General features: G+C 47.5%; 2 protein-coding genes across 5 annotated transcripts; both read right to left on the reverse strand.

Moving 5' to 3' along the window:
• Positions 1–1,551: 1,551 nt before the first annotated feature.
• On the reverse strand, positions 1,552–6,768 carry nat16l (N-acetyltransferase 16, like). The gene is made up of 4 exons (XM_088912208.1): positions 6,510–6,768; positions 5,576–5,777; positions 4,110–4,334; positions 1,552–2,774 (listed from the first exon to the last, which is right to left on the reverse strand). The coding sequence occupies exons 2-4, from the start codon at positions 5,765–5,767 to the stop codon at positions 2,214–2,216; spliced, it is 978 nt and encodes a 325-aa protein (XP_088768334.1). The 5' UTR covers positions 5,768–5,777; positions 6,510–6,768; the 3' UTR covers positions 1,552–2,213.
• Positions 6,769–9,559: 2,791 nt separating this feature from the next.
• On the reverse strand, positions 9,560–20,382 carry LOC148838572 (transmembrane protein PVRIG). Of its 4 annotated transcripts, none has more exons than XM_088912205.1 (6): positions 19,906–20,382; positions 17,033–17,371; positions 15,063–15,192; positions 14,306–14,354; positions 12,179–12,256; positions 9,560–10,969 (listed from the first exon to the last, which is right to left on the reverse strand). In XM_088912205.1, the coding sequence occupies exons 1-6, from the start codon at positions 19,955–19,957 to the stop codon at positions 10,619–10,621; spliced, it is 999 nt and encodes a 332-aa protein (XP_088768331.1). In that variant the 5' UTR covers positions 19,958–20,382; the 3' UTR covers positions 9,560–10,618. The 4 variants fall into 4 exon arrangements, with proteins under 4 accessions (XP_088768331.1, XP_088768330.1, XP_088768333.1 ...); XM_088912204.1 differs by having other exon boundaries at positions 9,560–10,972; XM_088912207.1 differs by lacking the exon at positions 12,179–12,256.
• Between the last annotated feature and the right edge of the window lie 1,499 nt (positions 20,383–21,881).

The raw sequence follows: 21,881 nt of genomic DNA on the forward strand, positions 1-21,881 counted from the left end.
ATCCTTTCGGGACGATCAACGATGTGTCAGGAGGCGCCAGGCCGTGAATATAAAGCGCTGCTGAATCATCCCGGCAGCAGGACTTTATTATAAACCCGGCCGCTTGGACTATTAAACCCCATTATGTGGAAAACCTGCGGAGTCAGTCGCTTATCTCGCTTCATTGAGCCCCTCTGGCAGATGTGACTAAAACTAAAACATTTTTTTGGTGTCGTTATGCCGGGTGCTATGACTCATGCGCCGCTGCGCCTTTCGCAACCCACACACGCGCCGGTTATTTGTTGCCACCTAGTGGTCAAGAGCGGGACTGTTCGCCCAGGTTGTATTGTTCGCCTCTCTGCGTACTTCTAATTGCTTGCGGTAATTGAAGTATTTCTTAAATGAATCCGTTTGCCGAGTTAAACCTTTTAAATCTGTTTCCGATATTATAGCTCGAAATGGCTTAGCATACTTTCAAACCTGATACCATCTTTTCCTCTGGATGGATGGCATCCTCAATTCAATTAGCTGCTACAACCCAATTAGGCTAGATGGCTGAGAGGCTTCTTCTCTTCTGAAAACAATGTTCACCCATTTTGATCGACTGTTTCACGTAAGCGGAGTATGCCGTTCATGACTGATTGGATGCCTTCCTTTAGTTTCTGCCTTAAAAATGCTTTAGGAGGGTCAGGTACTGAGCCCAGCAGTTCCACATATAAGAGATAATGCCTTGTATTTAATACCGCAGCTGTCTTTAGTCCACGGCCCCCAGCTAAATTCCCTGGGGATGACTGTCGGCTGTGGTTTTGGCTCCAGACGATTTCCTAATCACAGGCTAATTCATTGATTTCGGATTTCTGTCTGAGGCGTGTTGTTACATTTTCTCGTAGGTAATGTCAAGCCTGTACTGCTTGCTTGAGTTTCGAAGCAGCCCCCCTTTCAGGCCTGTCACTAACTGCCAACTGCAGAGAAGGAGAGAGCCCTCAGCTCTTTGCACTCGTTCAGCATGCATTGCTTTCCCCACCTGCCTCAGTTCGTCCTAGGCTCGGCAGCCTTCAGGAGCTGCACGGTTATGAATAAGGGAGAAAAGCTTTAGGAGGGGGCTTAGAGCTCTGTGTGCGGAGGCTGCTGGAAACTGTACACTGACGTTGGGCCTGCGTATGCAGAAACAAGATAACCAAAAGCCTCAGTGAGCAAGCAGGTGGATTAAAGGCTTCTCTCAGCATCACTGATTTGGAACACCACTGGGACAAAAGCCGGTGGGGACGGGTATCCCAAAGGCACGGGTTTTTGGGAACTACTGGCTGAACGCGTATCCATATTGGACAAGGCGACAAGATGAAACTCTGCTGATGGGCACGTCATCCTCATATCCCTGCTTGACGAAGCCGTTTACATGGGCTGCCTCAACAGCTGTGTGTTCACAACAGTGCCATTGGGAGCTCCAGTCCCTGATCAGCAAATGCCTGCCTGCTTCATCGGAAAAGATAAAACACTAATGAATCATAAGATCTGTGGGTGCTCGAACTGCAGTATACCCATGTATTCAGACATCAAGTCTATCAGGAGTGAGTGCCATAAACTTTATTTTAATATAATAAAAACGGCTGTAAAACTCGTTACAATTTACAGCTGTACTATGATGAACAGGATTTGGCTATGAGTTATATTAATGATTTTAACCTTGCACAGCATTATATACGTCCCATACTATCCATTTATTGATCAGTGAGAAATGCAATCTTTTTTTAAGGGTCAGCATCCCTACAGTGTGGGTGTGTATGTGATGGCAGGTATGTAGAAAGTGGTTAATGTCACATGTGATTTTTGGAAACACCGCTTGGTGCAACATAACAGCCACACACACTTGGTGTCGCGTTTCCCCCAGTGAAAATAAAACTAAATTGGACAGCGGGAGACAGGCAACCTCAATTGCTATTTTGTTTTTGGTCTCCATTCCATCTCAGACATTAATGACTTAATTGAGTTTTATTTAGAGGATAAGCGGATGAATCAGCCATGTTTTCTGGTCTGGATCGTCTGCAAATCCGAAAGGCGTCTGGAGAACCTTCAGGAACTGGAGGACTGGAGTTGTCTACCCCTGCCTAACGTGTCTGAAGCAGGATCTTTTATTTTAGAAGAAGCTCACTAAGGAGTTATGCGAGGAAATTGGTCAGAATGCCAACATCTCTAAAACATCAGGCTGGCTCTGAGCACGCTGGGCCTGTCTCCTCTTACAGATCCCTCTCCAGGGCCACCTGCTTCCACAGGGGCCGGAACCTCCCAACTCCTGCCGAGTTTTGGCAGAAGCGTTCCATCGGCTCCCACAGCGACGAGTGCATGTAGATGTTCAGGATGACGAGCCCCCTAAGAGCCCCCCTCACCCTCTCCAGCTGGGACGTCAGCAGCCTCTGAGCCACCGGGAGGTCGGTCCCATACAGGTCAATATTGAGGCGCAGGGACCCACCCCCGTAAGGGATGGGGTAAGGTGCTGTGCAGATGCTCAGTCCAGCGGGACACACCTTCCTGTCCACCAGCCAGGTCAGGCTCCTGCCCGCGAGGACATCCAGGTTACTCGGCAGGGGTTCGAGGGGCTGCCAGTCCTGGATGATGAGCCCCCCCCGCAGCAGGTTCTGGGAGGCGTGGGGGCTCAGCAGCACGGCCCCCAGCTCATCCCTACCCTCCAGGGCGACGGGCTGGGGGACGGGCCCCCCTTCCGCGGCTGTCAGCTTGTCCTGTAAGTCGGCAACGAGCCCTTCGAAACAGCCTGCCGCACCCTTCAGAGACAGCACCGCCTGCCGGGGGGAGAGGGGGAAAGTTCAACTCTGGGGGAGAATGTGGGGAACAGCGAGAGGAGAAAGAACGATGAGGGGCCAGGGTATGCATTCAGGCCAAATCAAGGGCATTCACTGCCTGCCCGTTCCGCAGTTTCTGCTGGTGCTCTGCAGGGACACATACAACAATAATAATTCCTCACACTTAGATAGCGCTTTTCTGGACACTCCACTCAAAGTGCTTTACTGGTAATGGGGACTCCCTTCCACCACCACCAGAGTACAGAACCACCTGGATGATGCGCCAGTACGCTCCCCACACACCAGCTCTCAGTGGGGAGGAGAGCACAGTGATGAAGCCAGTTCAGGGAGGGGGATTATTAGGAGGCCATGATTGGTAAAGACCAGGGACAAATTTGGTCAGGACTCTGGGTTAACACCCAACTGTTTTTGAGAAAAACCCTGGGATTTTTAATAACCACAGAGAGTCAGGACCTCAGTTTTCAGTCTCATCTGAAGGATGGTGCCTTTTATACAGTATAGTGTCCCCATTAGAGCACACAGAGTGCAGGGTGTGCACCCTCTACTGGTCCCACTAACACTTCTTACAGGAGCAAGCTTAGTTTCCCAGGAGGACTTCCATCGAGGTACTGACCAGGCTCACACCTGCAGAGCTTCAGTGGGTTGGCAGTTGTGAATTGCAGGGTGATATACTTGTATGTTCTTAGACGACAGCATGCGTCACTGTATGGAAGTGCACTAAAAAGTGAGACACGTCTTCACAACAAGGGTTATGGGAATCAGGACAAAGCTGTGCAGCTATGTTGTTTTTCATTAAAGCTGGATGAGAGCCCCTGACCAATTAGCTAAATATAACCAAACAAGCTAGATGGCCTAAGAGCCTCCTCTTGTTTGTCACCTTTCTGATGAATTTCGTTTCAACAGGCTATTGGGAGACACAATAGTATTTGCAAAACTGATCCTTAAACTGAAAGAAATTAGCGTTTTAGTTGTTACACCTTTGCTGAGATGAATACTTTTGTCTAATGATCACGTGCATTTAAACTGATCATCTGTTCATTATTCCTGCCATAAACCAGACAGGGCAAACAGCTGCTCTTTGTCACTTGCTTGTTTGGGAAACGCACAGTAAAATCAGTTTTATATAATATGTGCCATCAAAAGCTAAATAGCGACTTGATCATATTACCAGCTTTAAAATCCAAATTCAAACATGAACCGCGAGTCGATATAAACCACCAGCTCTAACCAAGCCCCGTCACATCAGAGCTCAAAAAACAACCACCTGTTTTACCCCTGACAGCCATCCCCGCCAATCCCAGCTTGTTACTCTACCTGCTGGGACAGCAGGCGGTATTTGGCCAGCTCCTCGGGTCCTGGGTCATCTCCTCGGGTCAGCCTTTTCACCCTGACGCAGGGGAAGTGCCGTCTGACGTACTGGTCAATGAACCTCTGCACGACCCCTGCCACCCCGTGCCCTCTCTCGCTCTGCGCCACCCGCAGCCCCTCCACAAGCACCGTCTTGCCGTTGTCAACCACAAAAGTGGATTCCAGGGCGATCTGTACAAAAACCAAAGGTCAAGGGTCAATGGAATCTCCTAATGATGTCTAATGATCAGTACAACAAGGGGTTTGCATAAGCGGTACAAAGGTACTCCTGAGAGTCTGGACTTTGGGAAAATGTGTAGAGATGAAAGTTTGTCAATGTAACCCTCCATCAGCCATGTAACATGCAGAATGATATTAGACCAGAGAGCAAGATCTTGCATGAACTGGTGGGCTGATCACCACAGCAAGGTGATGCCGGAGGCAGACTGGAGTGAAGAGTGCAGCTGACAGTAGTAAGGTGTCTGGAACAAGCTTGTTAGCCGGCTGTTTGAGGGTCAAAATTTACTCTCATTTAAGAAAATGACTGGATAATATTTCAGATTCAGATAGATACTGAACTACTTAACAGTGAGGAAGAGCTGAAGGACTTTTTTTGGGAAGGCTGCGGTTCTTAGAGCCCCTTGAACCACACAGAGCACAGGAGAAAGTCACACAACTCTGGGGGCACCAACAGTGGCTCAGCTGGAAAAAGTGCTCACCTGGAGCACAGGCTGCACCTCATAGTTGTGGCAGCTCCTGTCTGTTTCAGGGCAGAGGGCCACTGGTAGCAGAAGAGCTTGAGTTGGGCACAGCACGACTTGCATAGCAACAGCACCCCCTGGGCTCCTACAAGCTCGCAGTGATGTTGCTTTCAGTCAGTCTAAAGCAGGAGCCCACTGCCATCAACGAGGAGCGAGCGTGCAGGGTGGTGCTCATGTCAAGTTTGATCTGTGTGGCAGTGCAGTTCGGTCCGAACCTAGCTTCCTTCATATTAAAGAAAGATCAAGACCCTCTGTGTACAGAATCCTCACTTTGCGGACTGAAACGGCGTGTGACCTTCTTCAGCCGCTGGGTATCTGAATTTACATGCTGTGTGGGTGTTTAAACCATTCTTCTACCATGCGTGGCCCGTGGTTAAATAGATGTTGTGTCCTTATCTGAAACGTGACATTTACAGTGATGACTCCACTGTAAATGCCTGGTTTATAAGACGCACTGTGAGGCATTTGAGCTGTGAAAGGAGACAGCATGGTGTCTCTCTCTCTCTCCTCGCTCTCCAGAAGGCTGCCTGTATTAATCTTACTTCAACGCCACACTGAGCCGTACTGGGGTGTCAGGCATCACGTCCCCTGGGATCTGTGGACCGCAGACCGGTGGCCTGCCTTCTGCTCTTCTTCCTCGGCCCCTGCCCTCGGTCCCCTGCTTCTCCTCACCAGCTTGCCCTGTCTCCTGGCGAGGAAGATGAGCCTGTTGGGCTCCTTCAGCCAGGCGTGGTAGCGGGCGGGGAGGTAGTCGCTGCCCTGGTAGATGCCCTCCGACATGGACATGACGTCATCGTAGTCCTCCGCGCCCGCCAGACTGAAGTCCAGCCCCTCGCTCGCCCCCAGTGTGGCTGCAGCCGCCATCGCCGTCCACCTGTGTGTACCGACACACGGGCAGGGGTCACAGACAGGCTGCGGGGAGAGTGTGCGCGCTGGGGGCCCTGCGACAGACTGACAGGCTGAGGGCCAGCAAGGAGAAATTAGCTCCTTTACGTTCACGAAAGTGTTCAGCTACTTTCAGAGCTGGAATCAGAGCACCCACACCACACTGCCTGCCATTCCGCGAACATTATTTTAAGATAAGATCACTTTATTGGCCATATACAATTTCTTGCATTAGGAATTTGTCTTTTCACAGACCCCAGCTTGCTCTCCGTGAGACACACAGACAAAGAGTTAGAAGCTGGGGGTCAGAGCGCAGGGTCAGCCATTTATACGGCGCCCCTGGAGCAGCTGGGGTTAAGGGCTTTGCTCGGGGGCAAACTTCCAGCCACAGGCGCAGATCCTTTGCCATAGTGTCACTGCTCTGCCCCTTTAACAGGTTAAAAAGTTCATTCTCTTTGTACACGAGAAGAATTCTGATGCTTTGAATTGCCAGTGTTTCTCCAGTGTTTTATTTTTACATTCAATAACTATAACATCTCATTAATGTTGATCATAGCGCATTCAGGAACATAGGGTCAAATGGGATTCGGGTTTTTTTTCTTTTCGCGACGATCCAGAGAAAGTACGGTTATGACAGTGCGGTTACGTCATCCCCAGACTATAGCTTTTTTTTTTAGTATAAGCGGCAACTTTTTCATATCGTCCCCCCCGTGACACTCACCGTTACCGTTCCAGCTCCGTATGAAGGACTCAATGAAATACCGACTTGAATACCGAGCTGAATAGGAAGAGACGGTCTGATCTAGTTCGGTGACGCCGGGCTCTCCTGGACTCTAACCCCTCTCTCCCAAGTCCTTTCCCCGCCCGCTCCCTCTCCCAAGCTCCCTCACATGGCTCTGACCCTAACTGCGTGCATTTCCTGGCTCCGCAGCAGCACGGGACACTGATCTCAATACCGCAGCGGCCGTCCGCCATGTTTTAGGGGGACGAGCGGTCGTGTTGCGCTGAGACTGCCGCTTGACAGCTGAGTACACAAATACGAGAATTTTGGGAGGGAATCGCTGGTGTCACGTACGCACTGGGAAAATACATGTATTTTCTGCGTTACTCCGAGCGATTCTTTCTCGATGGCGCTGTGCGAACACAGTACTTAACACGAATGCTATAACACAAATGCCATTTAAATGTTAAAAAGGTATTTAAACGATCCTTTACAAAAAGATCGAGGATTCTAACAGTGGTATGTACGGAGCCCGGGAGGGGCCATCAGTAGGAAAAATGTACAATTTGTGTCCACGAGATAACGAATTCATTCCTAAGATTTACAGTTCGTGCGCACGAAATAACTAAATCGTTCCCTCGTTTTCTTTCATTCGTGCGCACGAAATGTAAGTTCCCTCGATATAACGTTTTTTTCCCTTCTGATGGCCTCTCCCGGGCTCCGTAGGGTATGTTAGTATGTTAGAAACTGTTACTTTTATTTATGTATTGAATTAATGGCTGTTGGGCCCCCTAATAAATAAAATAACACTCTCCACGGGGAGCCCTGGATGAAAAGGAACATTTTCTCATTTTAAAAGGAAAACTGCGGATCTCCACCTTAAGCCCTGCCGGACAGCCGCTTATTTTATCTGTTCCTTCTTTCGTTCTTTGTGGGAACCCAGGACACTGATGTGAACCGCCGCAGTATAGGCAGAGAGCAACACAGGTGTGATTCTGGCGTCTTCCTGTCTGTCGCTTTGGCAGTGTTACAGCACCCTCTGCTGGTTAACACCGACCTTAACACTTGAAACCTGGTAACCTCCTCGCCCAGGCTGAGAGAGACCTGATCGCAAGTACACTGAAGTCGTCTTCCATCCCTGTTCCCCAGGCCTTTGTGTATTTTACAAAACTTTCAGCCACTGGCTCAAAATTAGATTAATATAGTTGTATTTAGTAGCTGCATAACTGAGTTGGAATGAAAATGCTGTGGTTCTGACTGCTGTCCTGTAGCTAGAGGATCTGTGGGCAGTTAGATACAGAATGGAGAAGAGGGCAGTGATGGTTAGTGCTCTGCCTGCTCTGCAAAATCCAGAGCCCTCCCATTTCACACCAGCCCTCTGGCACTGAGAGTGCAGCCTCAGTAAGAACGGAGGGAGAGAGCAGCGTCTGCGCTGGCTGAGGAGAAGACAGGCTGCGCTGCGTGGAAACTTCTCTTATCTATGTGGGGCGGAATTTGCATGTCGTCATCCGCGCGCGCTTTTACTAGAAACAGAAGGCACCTTCGGTTCCTGAGAGAAAGGAAACCAGCTCGCTTCAAAGTGCTTGTGGTGCAGCATGACCTGCGCGACCGACACACAGCCGGTTCGCTGGAGAGATGCTCCGTGCCCAGGCTGACTGCAGTGCCTGGAGAACACATGCCCCTGCCTGTGCAAGTCTGCTGGTCAGAGTATTAATAAATACAGTGTTACAGCACAGGCCCCTGCCACCGTTGTCGGTGCACTCGATGGTGGCACTGAAACCTCCTTCTTTGCTTTGAACGTAATCCCATTCGAGAGGCGTTAGTGCTTTCGATGCTTCTGCTTTGCTTCAGGTTGGGTTTGAACCCTGGTGTTCTGTTTAAAGAAATGTACGTCTCTCATGGAAACCAAGAGAGTCATGTAATAATAATAATAATTGCTTACACTTATATAGCGCTTTTCTGGACACCCCACTCAAAGCGCTTTACAGGTAATGGGGATCCCCTCCACCACCACCAGTGTGCATCCCCACCTGGATGATGCGACAGCAGCCAGAGTGCGCCAGTACTCTCCCCACAGACCAGCTCTCAGTGGGGAGGAGAGCAGAGTGATGAAGCCAGTTCAGAGATGGGGATTATTAGGAGGCCATGATTGATAAGGGCCAATGGGAATTGTGGCCAGGACACCAGGGTTACACCCCTACTCTTTTTTGAGAAACGCCCTGGGATTTTTAATGACCAGAGAGAGTCAGGACCTTGGTTTTACGTCTCATCCAAAGGACGGCTTCATAGCTAGACGACACTCTGTGAGAGGCCTCAGTAAATCTCGACTGTCTCACCAGGCAGGGTTCCTAAAGGGGCCGGCACAGCTCTGATCCAGGTCGGGGGGCCGTGAGCGCTGACTGCCATCATCGGCAACCCCAGCACAAGCTTGCTTGTTCTCCTTTGTCTCACAGTTTGTCTGCAATACTCTATAAACCCTGGCTCTCCAGGACCAGGCCTGCAGACTTCACTACAGCTTGAGCTCATTCTCTTTTTAAAGCGTGGTCTTGGCTTTAAACACACCTGTGACTGACCAGCGTGTTCTACAGAAATGTGCAGCCTCTCGCCTGATCACTACAACACACACCTGAAGGGTTTGTCCCTGTGGAGCGGTGGTGAAGCCGTTCTGATTGTGCATGGTTTGTCATTATAGCCTTTTCTTAATAATTCAAACCTTTTCCATTAAACCCTTTAATGGCATCTTTTCAGACCTTTCAAAAGAAGTCATGCAACCTCAGCTACAGAGACAAATCAGTGCAGTTAAATGAAATCTCTTCAACCGAAATCTCATATGCAGCAAATGTTCACACACATGCTTGCTTTTCCCTACTCCTCCCTGGTTCATATGGAAATCAGGAGGCTAAGTCATCATTCATTGCCAAATGTATTAATTCCTCATTCAAAGCATTACCGTACACTAGTAAACAGTTTCCATTTCGAGGAAGTGTTAACCTTCTTAGCTGCAGGAACAATCTGCACCTTTTAAAAACAAGTACGGTGAAGACAAATGACTGTGATGGTGATGCAGATATTTATTGGGTTATGTGCATTACATTCATGTCAAGTTAGCAGTTTCTTGTCCTTGTTCTGAGACGTAACTGTACTTCCCCCTTCCTTTATGGTTATTTATATTGCATTGACATTTTAATTTTGCTGCACAGAATAATGCAAAATCTTCACACCTCAAACATTGCAACTGTTCTTATACAGATGGAAGAAGATGTATACTGTAGAGAGACAAACAACAATATAAACTGTAGGTAATAGAGTTATAGATGTAGAGGCAGGTAGAGATGGAGAGAGCAGTTTTAGAGTAGAATATTATTACTACTGTACATAAACTATTGTTATCTATCATATTAGTATATGAAAGATTCATAACTGCACTATGTTTACATGGACAAATAATGCAATTCAGCTTTATACAATATCTGTGTTTGTAAATATAAAATTAGCATACAAAGGCACACTATCCATCACAGGCTGTTTCTTAATGATCCATCCTCATACAAAGTGTGACTTGGGAAGAAGGCCTTTTTATACTCAAATCAGGGAGCACTGGGGAAAAAGCCACTGAGACCAGGTCCACTTCACTTGAAAACAGCTATGGAAATCCGATAGTATGCTATAGTCCCAGAGCTGTGTACAGGGGCATCTTGGTCAATGTAGCTTGGTCAATGGAGAGAGAATTGTTATGACCAAATTCTACATGCCCATTCACTAACTCTCTCAGTTTTTCCAAAAAAACCTTTGGCTAGGGATTTTGCTTCCTTCCTTTTGAGTTCCCAAATCCCTTGTAAAAATCTTGGATTCCTGGATCTCCATGTCCTGTTACGTGCACAAGGAAGCACAACTGTTTAAAGAACACCAGTCTGTACATGACACCACTCCCAATGGTCACCACAGTCTCGCCACTCTCGAAGAGCCAGGTGCTGGGAAGCCAGCTCTGCTGTGCTAAAAGGAAGGAGGCTGTGCTTCAAGAAGTTAAGTGCCTTCTGGAAAAAGCAGCTTCACTTAACAGATGGACATCCATCTGTTTGTCCCACTCCATCATCTAGCACCCTGACCCTTCAACATGCTTTGCCTTGAAGGCCCAGCCCTTCCGTTTCTGGTATGACGTAACTCCCAGGAGCCCCAGGCGACTCCTGCTTGGGTGTGGGCATGGGCAGTAAGGTGGCACCGTGCTTTTGGAGGTTGGCCTTGCCCTTTTCTGGCAGCACCTCCCCAAGAAGGTAGTAGGTCTTGTGAAAGGGGTGGGGGCTGCTGAACAGGTGGGACACCGCTGAGAGGTGCCCCTCCTGCTCCCCCTCCCCAGGCCTCCCATTGTAGTAGTCGGCGTTGATCATGATGTAATAATTGGAGTTGTGGCTGTTGATCGAGGGCTGGCTCTGCAGTGGCAGGTGAAGAGGCTCCTCTGAGTCCTGCTGAGATACAATATTGAGAAACCATTCCCTGTACACTGTGATTGTAAGACCGTTACACCTCACCCTGACTGCCGCCTCTTTCCCTGTGTTTATCCCTTTACACCCCTCCCTTCTCTCCAGTGGGATGTGCTAGATGAGATGGGCCTGTTTTGCATGTTTTGCCTTTTCCCCAGCAGCTTGATCCACTTAACAGGGGGCTTTAACCTAGACCAGGGCTCATTCAAACAGTAGTAATCTCTGTTTCCCAAGAATCCTCATCCATGTAACAGCTCCATGTGAGGGTTAAGGAGTCAGCCGCTGAAGTACTGTACACCATAAGGTAAAGGGCTTCTGCTGCTGAGCTTCTGTTTGTAACCCTGTAGTGTTATTGCTGTGACATCACCTATTTATAACTCCACCGTGCTTGACCCTGGCCTAATCAAGACCATAGCACAGCCCCACGTTCTAATGCTGGAGTCGTGAACACTGCCATCGTTAGCTTAGCAGACACATATCGGTTTTTCACAGAATGGGTTGAGGAAGCTAAAAATAATAAGGCATAACTCTACGGCCAGTTCGTGTTGTTTTTAAAATTGTGGTTAAGTCGATCTGTACTCTACGGTGTATGAGCAGGCATACGAAGACAGCAGTGTGCAGGAAACTTCAACCTCAAGAAAGCCTTCCTGGTTCTAGAGCAGGTCTGCTGTGCAGTTGAGCCACAAACAGCGTTTCATCAACTGCCTACCTGCAGTTAGCAATGCACAAGAAGCTGATTAACTCCCTTCAGCACGGTATCAAATACAATGTGAAAAATGCATTACCAGCTCTTTCCTGTTAATTAACCATTTACGCGAGCATAGATATGCATAAATAGCAACAAAGATAAAGACGGTGATACAGGCCTTATGTGAAAGAGCACCTCTGGGGCTTTCCACAAGTGTGCGTATCATGTAAGTGGTAACCAAGGCAATAGAGGGTCAATACAAAGCACCTTGACTCAATGAAAACCACAAGACATCAGCTCCTTTATCTGCTGGCTCCTGGGCTCTCTGGGTTGGGTGTTTGAATGTTTATGCATTTGCTTTAGAATTATTACTCAATATTTATATACATCTAAAACAATTTTGTTATAATGTGGCACAGAACTCAATTGTATGGATTGAAACCCCCTATGTTGGCAGAAAGAAAGTCAGCCCCAGCTGTAACACAGATCACTGTGTGATTTACCAAGGTATCGGGGATCGTCTCTGTCCCTGTATGCGCATCCATCACCTGGCAGCAGGACTGGCTCAGTCTCACAGCTCTCTGGGTTAACAGGCACGGTTAAGGTGGTCACAGCTCCGAAGCTGTGATTTCATTTTTCTTTACACGAGAAACAGGTTGAAAGGTCGTTCTGTATATCAGAAGGAGGTCCAACCCTGGTCTTCACCAGGTTGTAGGTAAGATATCTGGTGAACTTAAATCATTTTGGACACAGTCTGTGAATACTGACTTCAGCTGTTGTGTAGTCTGCTGTAGAGATGCACAGTGCTCTGCAAACAGCCGTGAGATATGTACACTTACAATATAAATGTGTGCTGACTGTTGCTGGAGAGGGAGGTGAGAGTACTTATGTCTGCGACTCCACAGTAGTTCATTTATGTTGTTTAAAGTACAATTCCTTAAAGGGCAGCATGTTAGCAGAGCCCTGTCTCACAGCTGTGGGTGCCTGGGTCCGACAGTTAGGTGAAGAGCTTGCTTGTGCTTCCCATGTGCAGGTGGGTTTCCTAGTTTCCCCCCACCTTCCGAAGACATGCTAGGTTGATTGCCCTTCGTGTGCATGTGCATGTGTCCTGTGACGGACTGATGTCTTGTCCAGGGAATAATCCTGTCTCACACCCCGTATTCCAGGATAGGCTCCAGATTGTTCCATCCATTACCTGGATTAAGATGGTTTTGACAACGGATGGGCTAAACATTTTTTTCAATATTTAATTGCTGTTACCCTAAGATGGTTAGGAATGAAACCTGTGAAGAATCAATAGCTGTGAATTGGCAATGCCTAATCTGAAGTCACTAGGGAAAAACAAGTTTAGGAAGATTTGGGATCCCTCGGGAAAAAGGCTTGATGAGCTTTTGGGATCAGTAAGTATTAGACAGCCAAATAAGAAAGAGCAGAATGATCTGGAAGCTTCATGTTTACAACTTTAATTTTCTCATACAGAGGAGGTTGTCACTGCCAGTAACCTAACACCTTTTTTTTTTTAGATTTAATGTGCAAACCAAAGCAGATTCGCAACGCCACGCTGTTTTGATCTCTTGCTGCTTGTTTTCTTTATTAGAGTGGCTGATCTCAGCAGAAACCAAAAATAAATTTAGAGAGCTGAGCATCTCTGCTAGGGTGAGGCTGTCGGGTACAGCACTGACCCTGCTAGCCACACTCAGGGCCACAATAACAGGAAGTCATCTTTTGTTTTCACACTCCACTGCTGCCAGATCTTAAGTTTGCCTTCTGGACAAGGTGCTTCAGCAGATACCGATGGAATCCTTCAGCCAAGTGCTGGGTGAGAGATCCTTGTGTCAGTGAGCCACTAGGCATTTCTCTCCTAATGAGTCTTCCTGTTCTTTTCTGTGAGAGGCCACAGTAAAGCTCGACTGTCTCATCAGGCAGGGTTCCTAAAGGGGCCGGCACAGCTCTGATCCAGGTCGGGGGGCCGTGAGCGCTGACTGCCATCATCGGCAACCCCAGCACAAGCTTGCTTGTTCTCCTTTGTCTCAGTTTGTCTGCAATACTCTATAAACCCTGGCTCTCCAGGACCAGGCCTGCAGACTTCACTCAAGATCTACTGCTTGAGCTCATTCTCTTTCTAAAGCGTGGTCTTGGCTTTAAACACACCTGTGACTGACCAGCGTGTTCTACAGAAATGTGCAGCCTCTCGCCTGATCACTACAACACACACCTGAAGGGTTTGTCCCTGTGGAGCGGTGGTGAAGCCGTTCTGATTGTGCATGGTTTGTCATTATAGCCTTTTCTTAATAATTCAAACCTTTTCCATTAAACCCTTTAATTGCATCTTTTCAGACCTTTCAAAAGAAGTCATGCAACCTCAGCTACAGAGACAAATCAGTGCAGTTAAATTTAATCTCTTTAACTGAAATCTCACATGCAGCGGATGTTCACACTCTCAAAAGCATGTCTTATTGTGCTGTGATGAAATGCAGTGCGGAAATTTGCACTTTGCTCTTACTGTTTGAATTACCCTGCATCGCATCATGCAAGATGATAATGTCCTGCACTGTTCTGTGGTGTATTACTGTGCCTTGTTGCGTTCTGCCTGGATGAGCTGCGGTAGTCCATGCTATCAGACCACTTACCTCTGAGTCCTCTATGAGGCTTGACTGCTGGACATTGAATACTCTTCTCCTGAAAGACAGCAACAACAGCAGAGTGTTTGTTTGGGCGAGAAGAAAGAGTAAATATTCTGTTTTTCTCCTATTAAAAGTCTGATTTGATCTAATGCTGCATTCTTCAACCATTTTCTCAGGAGATCGTTTAAGAGATATTACAAACGTTCAGCTGCAGTTTACTCTCATTCGCCTTATTTTCCATCCAGCTCTGTTGTGGCTTAAACAACTGTGCTTAGCTATACTGCGGCAATAGTGGGTTTTATTACAGTAAGAGCCTGTCAGGTTTGTCCAATAACATTTTCAGAAATTGTAGACTAATTTTAAAATAACGGTCAATGATTATAATATTGTGCTAGGGTGCCTAATAACACTTTGAATGGTTTATTAGCTGACAAGTTAAAAAAACACACAAACCCTATCCTATCAGCTAGGGTAATCATTTAATTAGCCCTGTGGATATTAAAGCCTATTGTGATGCAAATTAAAACAGAAGTCAGAGAAACAGCAACATACCAGGACTGTGTATTAGGTTATGATGGAGGTAAAAGTGGTTTTAAATTGAAAGGATGAGGGCTAAGATACAGTTTGAAAGTTTTGGATTAGCATTAGAATTCTTCACTGTACTTGAATGAACCTCAGTACATAGCAGTGGAACTGGCAGGGACACCATCGGATCACCAATAAGACCCCAAAAGTTTTCTCCTCAGTGTGCACAGGGACCAACCTGGAGTTACAGCTTCTCCTGTAGGCGATGACAGTGATCATCAGTAACACCACGCAGGGGACCGCGGCAATGCCGCCCAGCACCAGCCACCCTCCCGTCACGTTCTCTTCATCCCCCAGGCGGGCCTCAACTGGGTAGGGAGAGACAGTGCATGTCATCATCAGATCTCAGTACCCATACAGACAGATAGAGCACACCATCGTCAGATCTCACTACCCATACAGACAGATAGAGCACACCATCGTCAGATCTCACTACCCATACAGACAGATAGAGCACACCATCGTCAGATCTCAGTACCCATACAGACAGATAGAGCACGCCATCGTCAGATCTCACTACTCATACAGACAGATAGAGCACGCCATCGTCAGATCTCAGTACCCATACAGACAGATAGAGCACGCCATCGTCAGATCTCACTACCCATACAGACAGATAGAGCACGCCATAATCAGATCTCACTACCCATACAGACAGATAGAGCACACCATCGTCAGATCTCATTGCCCACATAGACACGTAGAGCACGCCATCATCAGATCTCAGTATCCATACAGATGGACAGAGCACGCCATCGTCAGATCTCAGTACCCATACAGACGGATAGAGCACGCCATCGTCAGATCTCAGTACCCATACAGACAGATAGAGCACACCATCGTCAGATCTCAGTACTCTCAGTGCTCTGAGAGACCCACACTGAAGGATACAAGCATGTTCACAGGCACACACAGGGCTCGGTATACCACTGGGATCATCAAAGCTGTTATATTGTGTTTTTGTTGGTGCTTAACCCAAAATTAGGACAGGTCTATGATGGGAAATTAATGCCATCCTGCACAGGGCTCTCTCACCGCCTCTGATCGCGGCCCCTCTTTCCCACGATAACTATCTTGTGGCAGAGAAAACAGCTGAGCAAGAGATTTCTAGAGCCGATTGCCAGGAAACAGTCTTAACTGCTGGTTGGCGGGGACCAGGAATGTGGTATTGTGTGGTATTACACCACAGCGCGTGACAAGAGCAGCAGACTGCGGCATGCGCTTGCCAGTCACCTGTGAAACCTGTGGCCAGCCAATCGTGGTGCCGTATCCCAGGGCAAAAGACAACTCTGGGGCAACAGACTGGGACACCTTTGTATAGGACGTCATTTTACCATCGAGGTTTCGACTCCAGAGTTGCTCCTTGGCAAATCTACTTGCACAAACAGTAGTGTCTCTTGCTGTCACTGTTTCAGAGACTCCAGTAAGCACAATTTTATTTCAGCTCTTCCAAAGCTTACAAGCCCGTAAGGTAAGGAAATGAGCCAGTTTTTTAACAACATTGCCATACCATGAACTGCACGCATAATATTCATAATTCACTAGTGTCACGGCAGCGTCAATGCTACGTTCACTGCAATGCTTTGTGTTTGACACAGAAATTCCCCCACTGCAGAGAATTTACATGGTGCTCCCACATGTTTTCCAGAATTCATGTCATGTGTTCATTTTACAGTTTAGTTTGCTTTACTTTGCCATAGCTCCCTTTTAACCACAATTGTGCTGCAAAGCCTTGTACTTTGATAGAGCTTGAAAAATATGTCTTAAGCTGTGAAATGGACCAGCGAAGGTGATGGAAAGCTCTGGAAACAGAGGTCAAGCCTGTAAAAGAGCATTAGCGCTTTTAGCATTTTTAGGATTAGAAAGTATTTGATAGGCAGAAGACAAAAACCGAATTGAAAGTCACCACATGAAACAAATCAGCCTCCCACTCCTGCCTCTCCTTCCCCCTTTGATCAAAATGGAAACTCAGTTTGCCGTTGTTGGGGTAAGTCTCCGTGTGACCTTTGACCCCTGGCCTTTTCGTTACCGTGGTTTCATAACGGGACGTTATGATGGGACAACAGACGTCCTGCTTCAGGGAACCCAGAGTCTACGGGTGAGGGGATCTGGAAGACAGAGGAGCCGAGGACCTGGCTGAAGTGGTACCTGTGGGCGTGGTGACCTCCAGGCACTGCTGCAGGCTGCCAGAGGGGAAGGTGATGAAGGTGCAGCAGTAGGTGTCGTTGGCATCCAGCCGCCCCCCCTTCAGGACGAGCACGGAGCGTGTGGACGAGGGGCTGAAGAGCTCCAGGCTCGCTTGGTGCTCAGTGGAGATGTGAGTGCCGAAACTGATGTGGTACACCGCCAACTTGCTGTGATTGGCGCCTTGTACCCTCTCCCAGTTAACCTGGGACACCTTCTCGTCCCCAGAGAGGGCGCAGGTCACCGTCAGGTCAACCCCAGGACCCCTCTCCTGCCACATCGTGATTCGAGTGTTGGACGTTCCTGGTGAGATAGAAAACGAACGTGGTTATTTTTTCTACAGAAAGCAGCACTTCCGTTTTTTTTACTTTGTTACCTATTTTACAGATTTTACTTAGAACTTCTTCCAAACTAAAAGAAAAGTTCAGCGTGTCTTTCCAGCCGTGTCCGTTGACCATCGATTGCGTCAACCTTTTTCACAGCAGGTGACTGAAGCACCGCAGTATTGGCCCCGATATCGCTGATAGCACCTGTGGAGTGAAAAAAGCCCCAAACAGAGGTTCCCAATGATGGTTCTGTGTTCCCTTTGGCTTAGCAGCTTCAATGTGTTTCATGTGTGACATGTTAATCGTCAATCCTATCGGTCAACATATCCAGTAAAACCATCCTGTGATCATCACCATCACCACCGCTGGTCTTGGACAGAGGTGATTGTGTTTTCTTGTTAATGAATTTGGTCACTTTAAGGCAGCAAAGTCTGGCCTCGAATGGCTCCAGGTGCGGGAGTCTCGGGGAGCCTGCGGTCAGATCTGCTTTGCCACCATGCTCCTCATACCTCCCTGCAGGGCTCGGGAGTTGCCTTTGTGTTGGCGCGTCGCTCGGAGAGCCTGTGTATCGGGAAGAGACACTCTGTCCTGTGCCTGGCCTGCAGGGCCTGGGCTGTGCATGTCCAGCTCAAAAGAACCAGCTTAAATACAAACCGATGAATAGATGAGATGCCTAATTTTCTTTATTGTCTCTGTCACAGAAGTGGAAATTCACTGCTGATACGACTTCCTTGCCTCTCCCTCCTCCTCCTCCTCCTCCTCATTTTTCATATTGTAAGTTACTTAGTTTGTAATGGTTGATAAATGTGACGTACTTTGGAAACAATTTTAGTTTCACTGATAGGCCTTGAGAAACAGAGATTTCCCATGCCGATCATTTTGATTGAGGAAGCTTGTCTTTCTGTGTTTATTAGGGTGAAGCCCTTATGCTGCTGCTACATTTTCACAGTGACTGCTCCGTGTTGTGACGAGCACGTGATTAGCACGACGCACCACGCCAGCTGTTTCTCAGTCAGGACCGCCATGGTGTACGGATTACACTGGGAAAGGCCGTTGAAGCCAGAGGGAAGCAGAGCGGTGGTGAGCTGCTGTAGAAGTGCGAAGACACTTGGATAACCTGGCCCTGTCACCCGCCTGGAAGACGATGACGTCGCTTTCGAGAGGTGCACCCCTCACTGCCGAGACCGCTACACTAGGGCAACACTAGGGCTGAGCTCTCCCCCATCTCCAGCAGACGTTTCAGAGCCACAAATCAAAGTCGGACGATTTCCGTTTCGCGTCCCGTGCCGTACTATCCATTCATGGAGCTTCTACAATGTAGTTAGGAAAATTGGGAGCGAATTTCGCCAGGAGCCAAGAAGCTCTGAGATACCCCTTCTTTGTCCTCGGGATCATAACAAACCCGGGTTGGTGGCCAAGGGTTTCTGGGATCAAGGAGTGGGGTCCGGAGTTAAGGAAGGGTTGGGGATTCAATGTTCACATTGAACCGGGGTTCACCTCCTGGGGACCCACCTTTCTCTTGGTCTTTACTTCAACTTAGCCCTGCATCACCTTCATCGAAGCCTTAGCTGAACTAACATTTAACTCAAGCAGATGTTTTCTGAAAAATCTTTACTCATTAAGAGGTGTCAAACGTCAAGGTGACACGGGAATTTGTGGATGTAACTGGAAAATTGCAACTTTTTGTCCTCTGGGAAGCGGGGGGAATTGCCACTTTGTCGGTTTTTCAGGAAGGGGAGAGGTGAGGGTGGAGGGGAAAAGGATAAGTGAAAAAAAAATCTAATTAACCAATTAATGAGTTCAGTTAAGAGTTTGAGTTACCGGACTCTGTTGGAGCAAAAACCAGGACACAGTCAGCAGTAGCAAAACCTAGTGGTTCAAATCTCACGTGATATAAAGCATGAAGAAACAGCATCTGGAGTATAAGGAGGGTTAAAACATGGAAAATCTTCAAAATCACCCCAACACTTGACATGGTAAACCTTCATTAGAGAGCAATGGATGTGTCACAGGCTCAGATTGGGGGGTGAGATGGAAATTGGTCCTCCGATCTCAATACGAAAAGAAGCACTACTAGGCCCAGATACAGCAGATCACCTTCTCTTTCCAACCTGGATGCTAAAAAGTAGCAGTAGATGTAGTAATGAAAAAGGAGCATCGGGTTGCTACAGCATTTTGGACAAAAACTTAGACATATTTTTGCAAACGTCCTTCAGTCCAGTTTCCTTTTCTCTGGGTGAAGATGACAGTGCAATGCTTCATTCATTTGTTTAATTTCCCATAAGGTGCTTTATGTGCAGCCGATCTGTTTGTAAACAGACCAGTGATTGTGCCTTATCCGCCCAGAAGCTACCACCTGGTCCACTCCATGGTCTGATCACAGACAGATCGGGTGAAATGTCAGAAGCCGTATAGTGGTCAACCTATCCAGAGCCCCCCCGAGCGCCCTCTGTTCGTATCGCTCGTCCCAGGGATGTGTCTATCCCAGCCTCGGCGTGTGTACGCTCTTACCTGTCTGCAGGCAGGCCAGGATGAGCAGGAGACAGGCCAACTGTGTCCGCATCTTTCCCCTGCCAGGATGGCTCTGCGCTAGGCAGGTTGTTTCACAAGAATGTTTCAGTCTCGCTTTCTCTTTGCCCCTCCCTCTCGTGCTCTGCCTCCTTCCCTCTCACGGTCTCTCTTTCTCACTTTCTCTCACTCCCCACTCTCTCTCTGGCCTATCTTTGCAGTATCAGCCCCCCTCACTGCCTCTTCACTCCCTCTGCCTCTGTGTCTCTTTCCCTCAGTCTCTGCTGCTGTCCTGCACTCTCTGCGGTCTGTGTTTGCATGTCTGTCTGCACATTTTCAACCTTGAGCTACTTTCAGTGACTTCCATTGGTCCAATTTACCATCTTGATTCCTCTGATCAAAGATTAATGAATAAATCAGACTGGTGGTGCATCATGCTCTCTGTGTGTCTACATCAAAGCATTGCTGTTCGTCTGTCTCAGTGCAGTGTTTTCTGTCTTTATGTGTCTCTCTGATTGTATTACTCTCCTCCTTTGCTTTCTCACTCTCTCTTAGGCCCTCCCCCCCCCATATATCTTATTGTGAAAAAAAGCAGCTGCAGGTTCTGCAGGAAGGAAATGAGAACAAAAGAGGTGCTGGCCTTTTGCTTGCGGTCCGCTCCCTGTGTGTCAGAGATGATTGTTTCCATTGCGATTCCGATCTTATCGGAAAACCGCGCCGTCGTAGGCGAGCGACCGCACTCCCCCTTGACAGCAGAGGGGGCGCAAATCACACACCTTCCCTTTCTTTCTGCTTCCCTTCAACCTCTTTCCAGGTTGAGAGTTTAGCTCTTCAGAAAACAAACAACAGTGTTCGGAAACCCTAGGTTTATTCCAAACATAAGAAAGGTCACAGACAAGCTGAGTTTGTTTGTCCCCGTCTAGTTTGTCTGCCTGACGATCACCAATGAATCTGAAGATTTCGCCCAGCCGTTTTTTCACCCATCCTCCTGTCTTCAGTTGTTTTCAGCTCAGTTTTGCTGTGGATTCGGAAGACCATTAGGGTGACTCTGTCATTTTGGGTGTTCAGTACTTGAACCAGGTGCCTTTGTACGGTAGTTGTTTCAAGTTCAAGACTAAATTCTTTTATCCCATATTCTTTAACCCCACTGTGTATCTGGTTGCTCTTCTATATATTGATTCCTGAACAGCAATATCATTTTTGTAACACGCTGACCAGAATAGTATACTGTATTTAGCAAATAATGAGGTCTTAAATGAGGTCTTATTTGTGCATTTTTAACAGAGCATCCTTATATAAATCATAACATTTTGTTTGCCTTTTAAGTGATTCCCCACTGTGTCTAGAAAATATAAAGGATGTGTCAGCATACAGTATGTGCCTTATTTCTTTTTCCTAGGCAGATTCTTCTAATTAAATCTATACATTATGTTCTTGCTACCTGAATGGAATACTCTGCAGGTGTCTACATTAAATGTCATTAGCCAGATGCTTGCCCATTCTCTAATTGTGTCTAAATCTTTTTGAATTTCTTTTTCAGTTTCTGTAGCATTTTTCCTATTTTGTATTGTTTACGAGCCTGATTAAGTGTACTATAATTAGGAAGAGTGGCGCTCCACTAATGACATCACCCTAGTCTGAGTGCCTGACTTGACTCCTGTTAGACCAAAGGATGTACGTTTGGATGTTGCATTACAATGACAGACGCCACTGCACTGTTTAGTGAATCTAGGTGAGGTAGGTGAGGACCACTAAGTAGGCTCCGCACTCCAGGTCCGCTACATGAAATTCGTTTTGCCCTAGTTCATCATCTCACTCCCCATGTGCTCTCGCTCTGTCTTTGTGATTGGGATACAATACTGTAAAAAACATGCTGCCCTTTGGATGAGATGTAAAACCGAGGCCCTGCATGTCTGTGGTCATAAACATTCCAAGGGTGTCTCTCAAAAAGAGTTGGAGTGTTACCCCAGTGTTCTGCT

This window comes from Atractosteus spatula, chromosome 3 (assembly GCF_055471065.1).
Source record: "Atractosteus spatula isolate fAtrSpa1 chromosome 3, fAtrSpa1.hap1, whole genome shotgun sequence".
In the NCBI taxonomy this organism is placed as follows: domain Eukaryota; kingdom Metazoa; phylum Chordata; class Actinopteri; order Semionotiformes; family Lepisosteidae; genus Atractosteus; species Atractosteus spatula.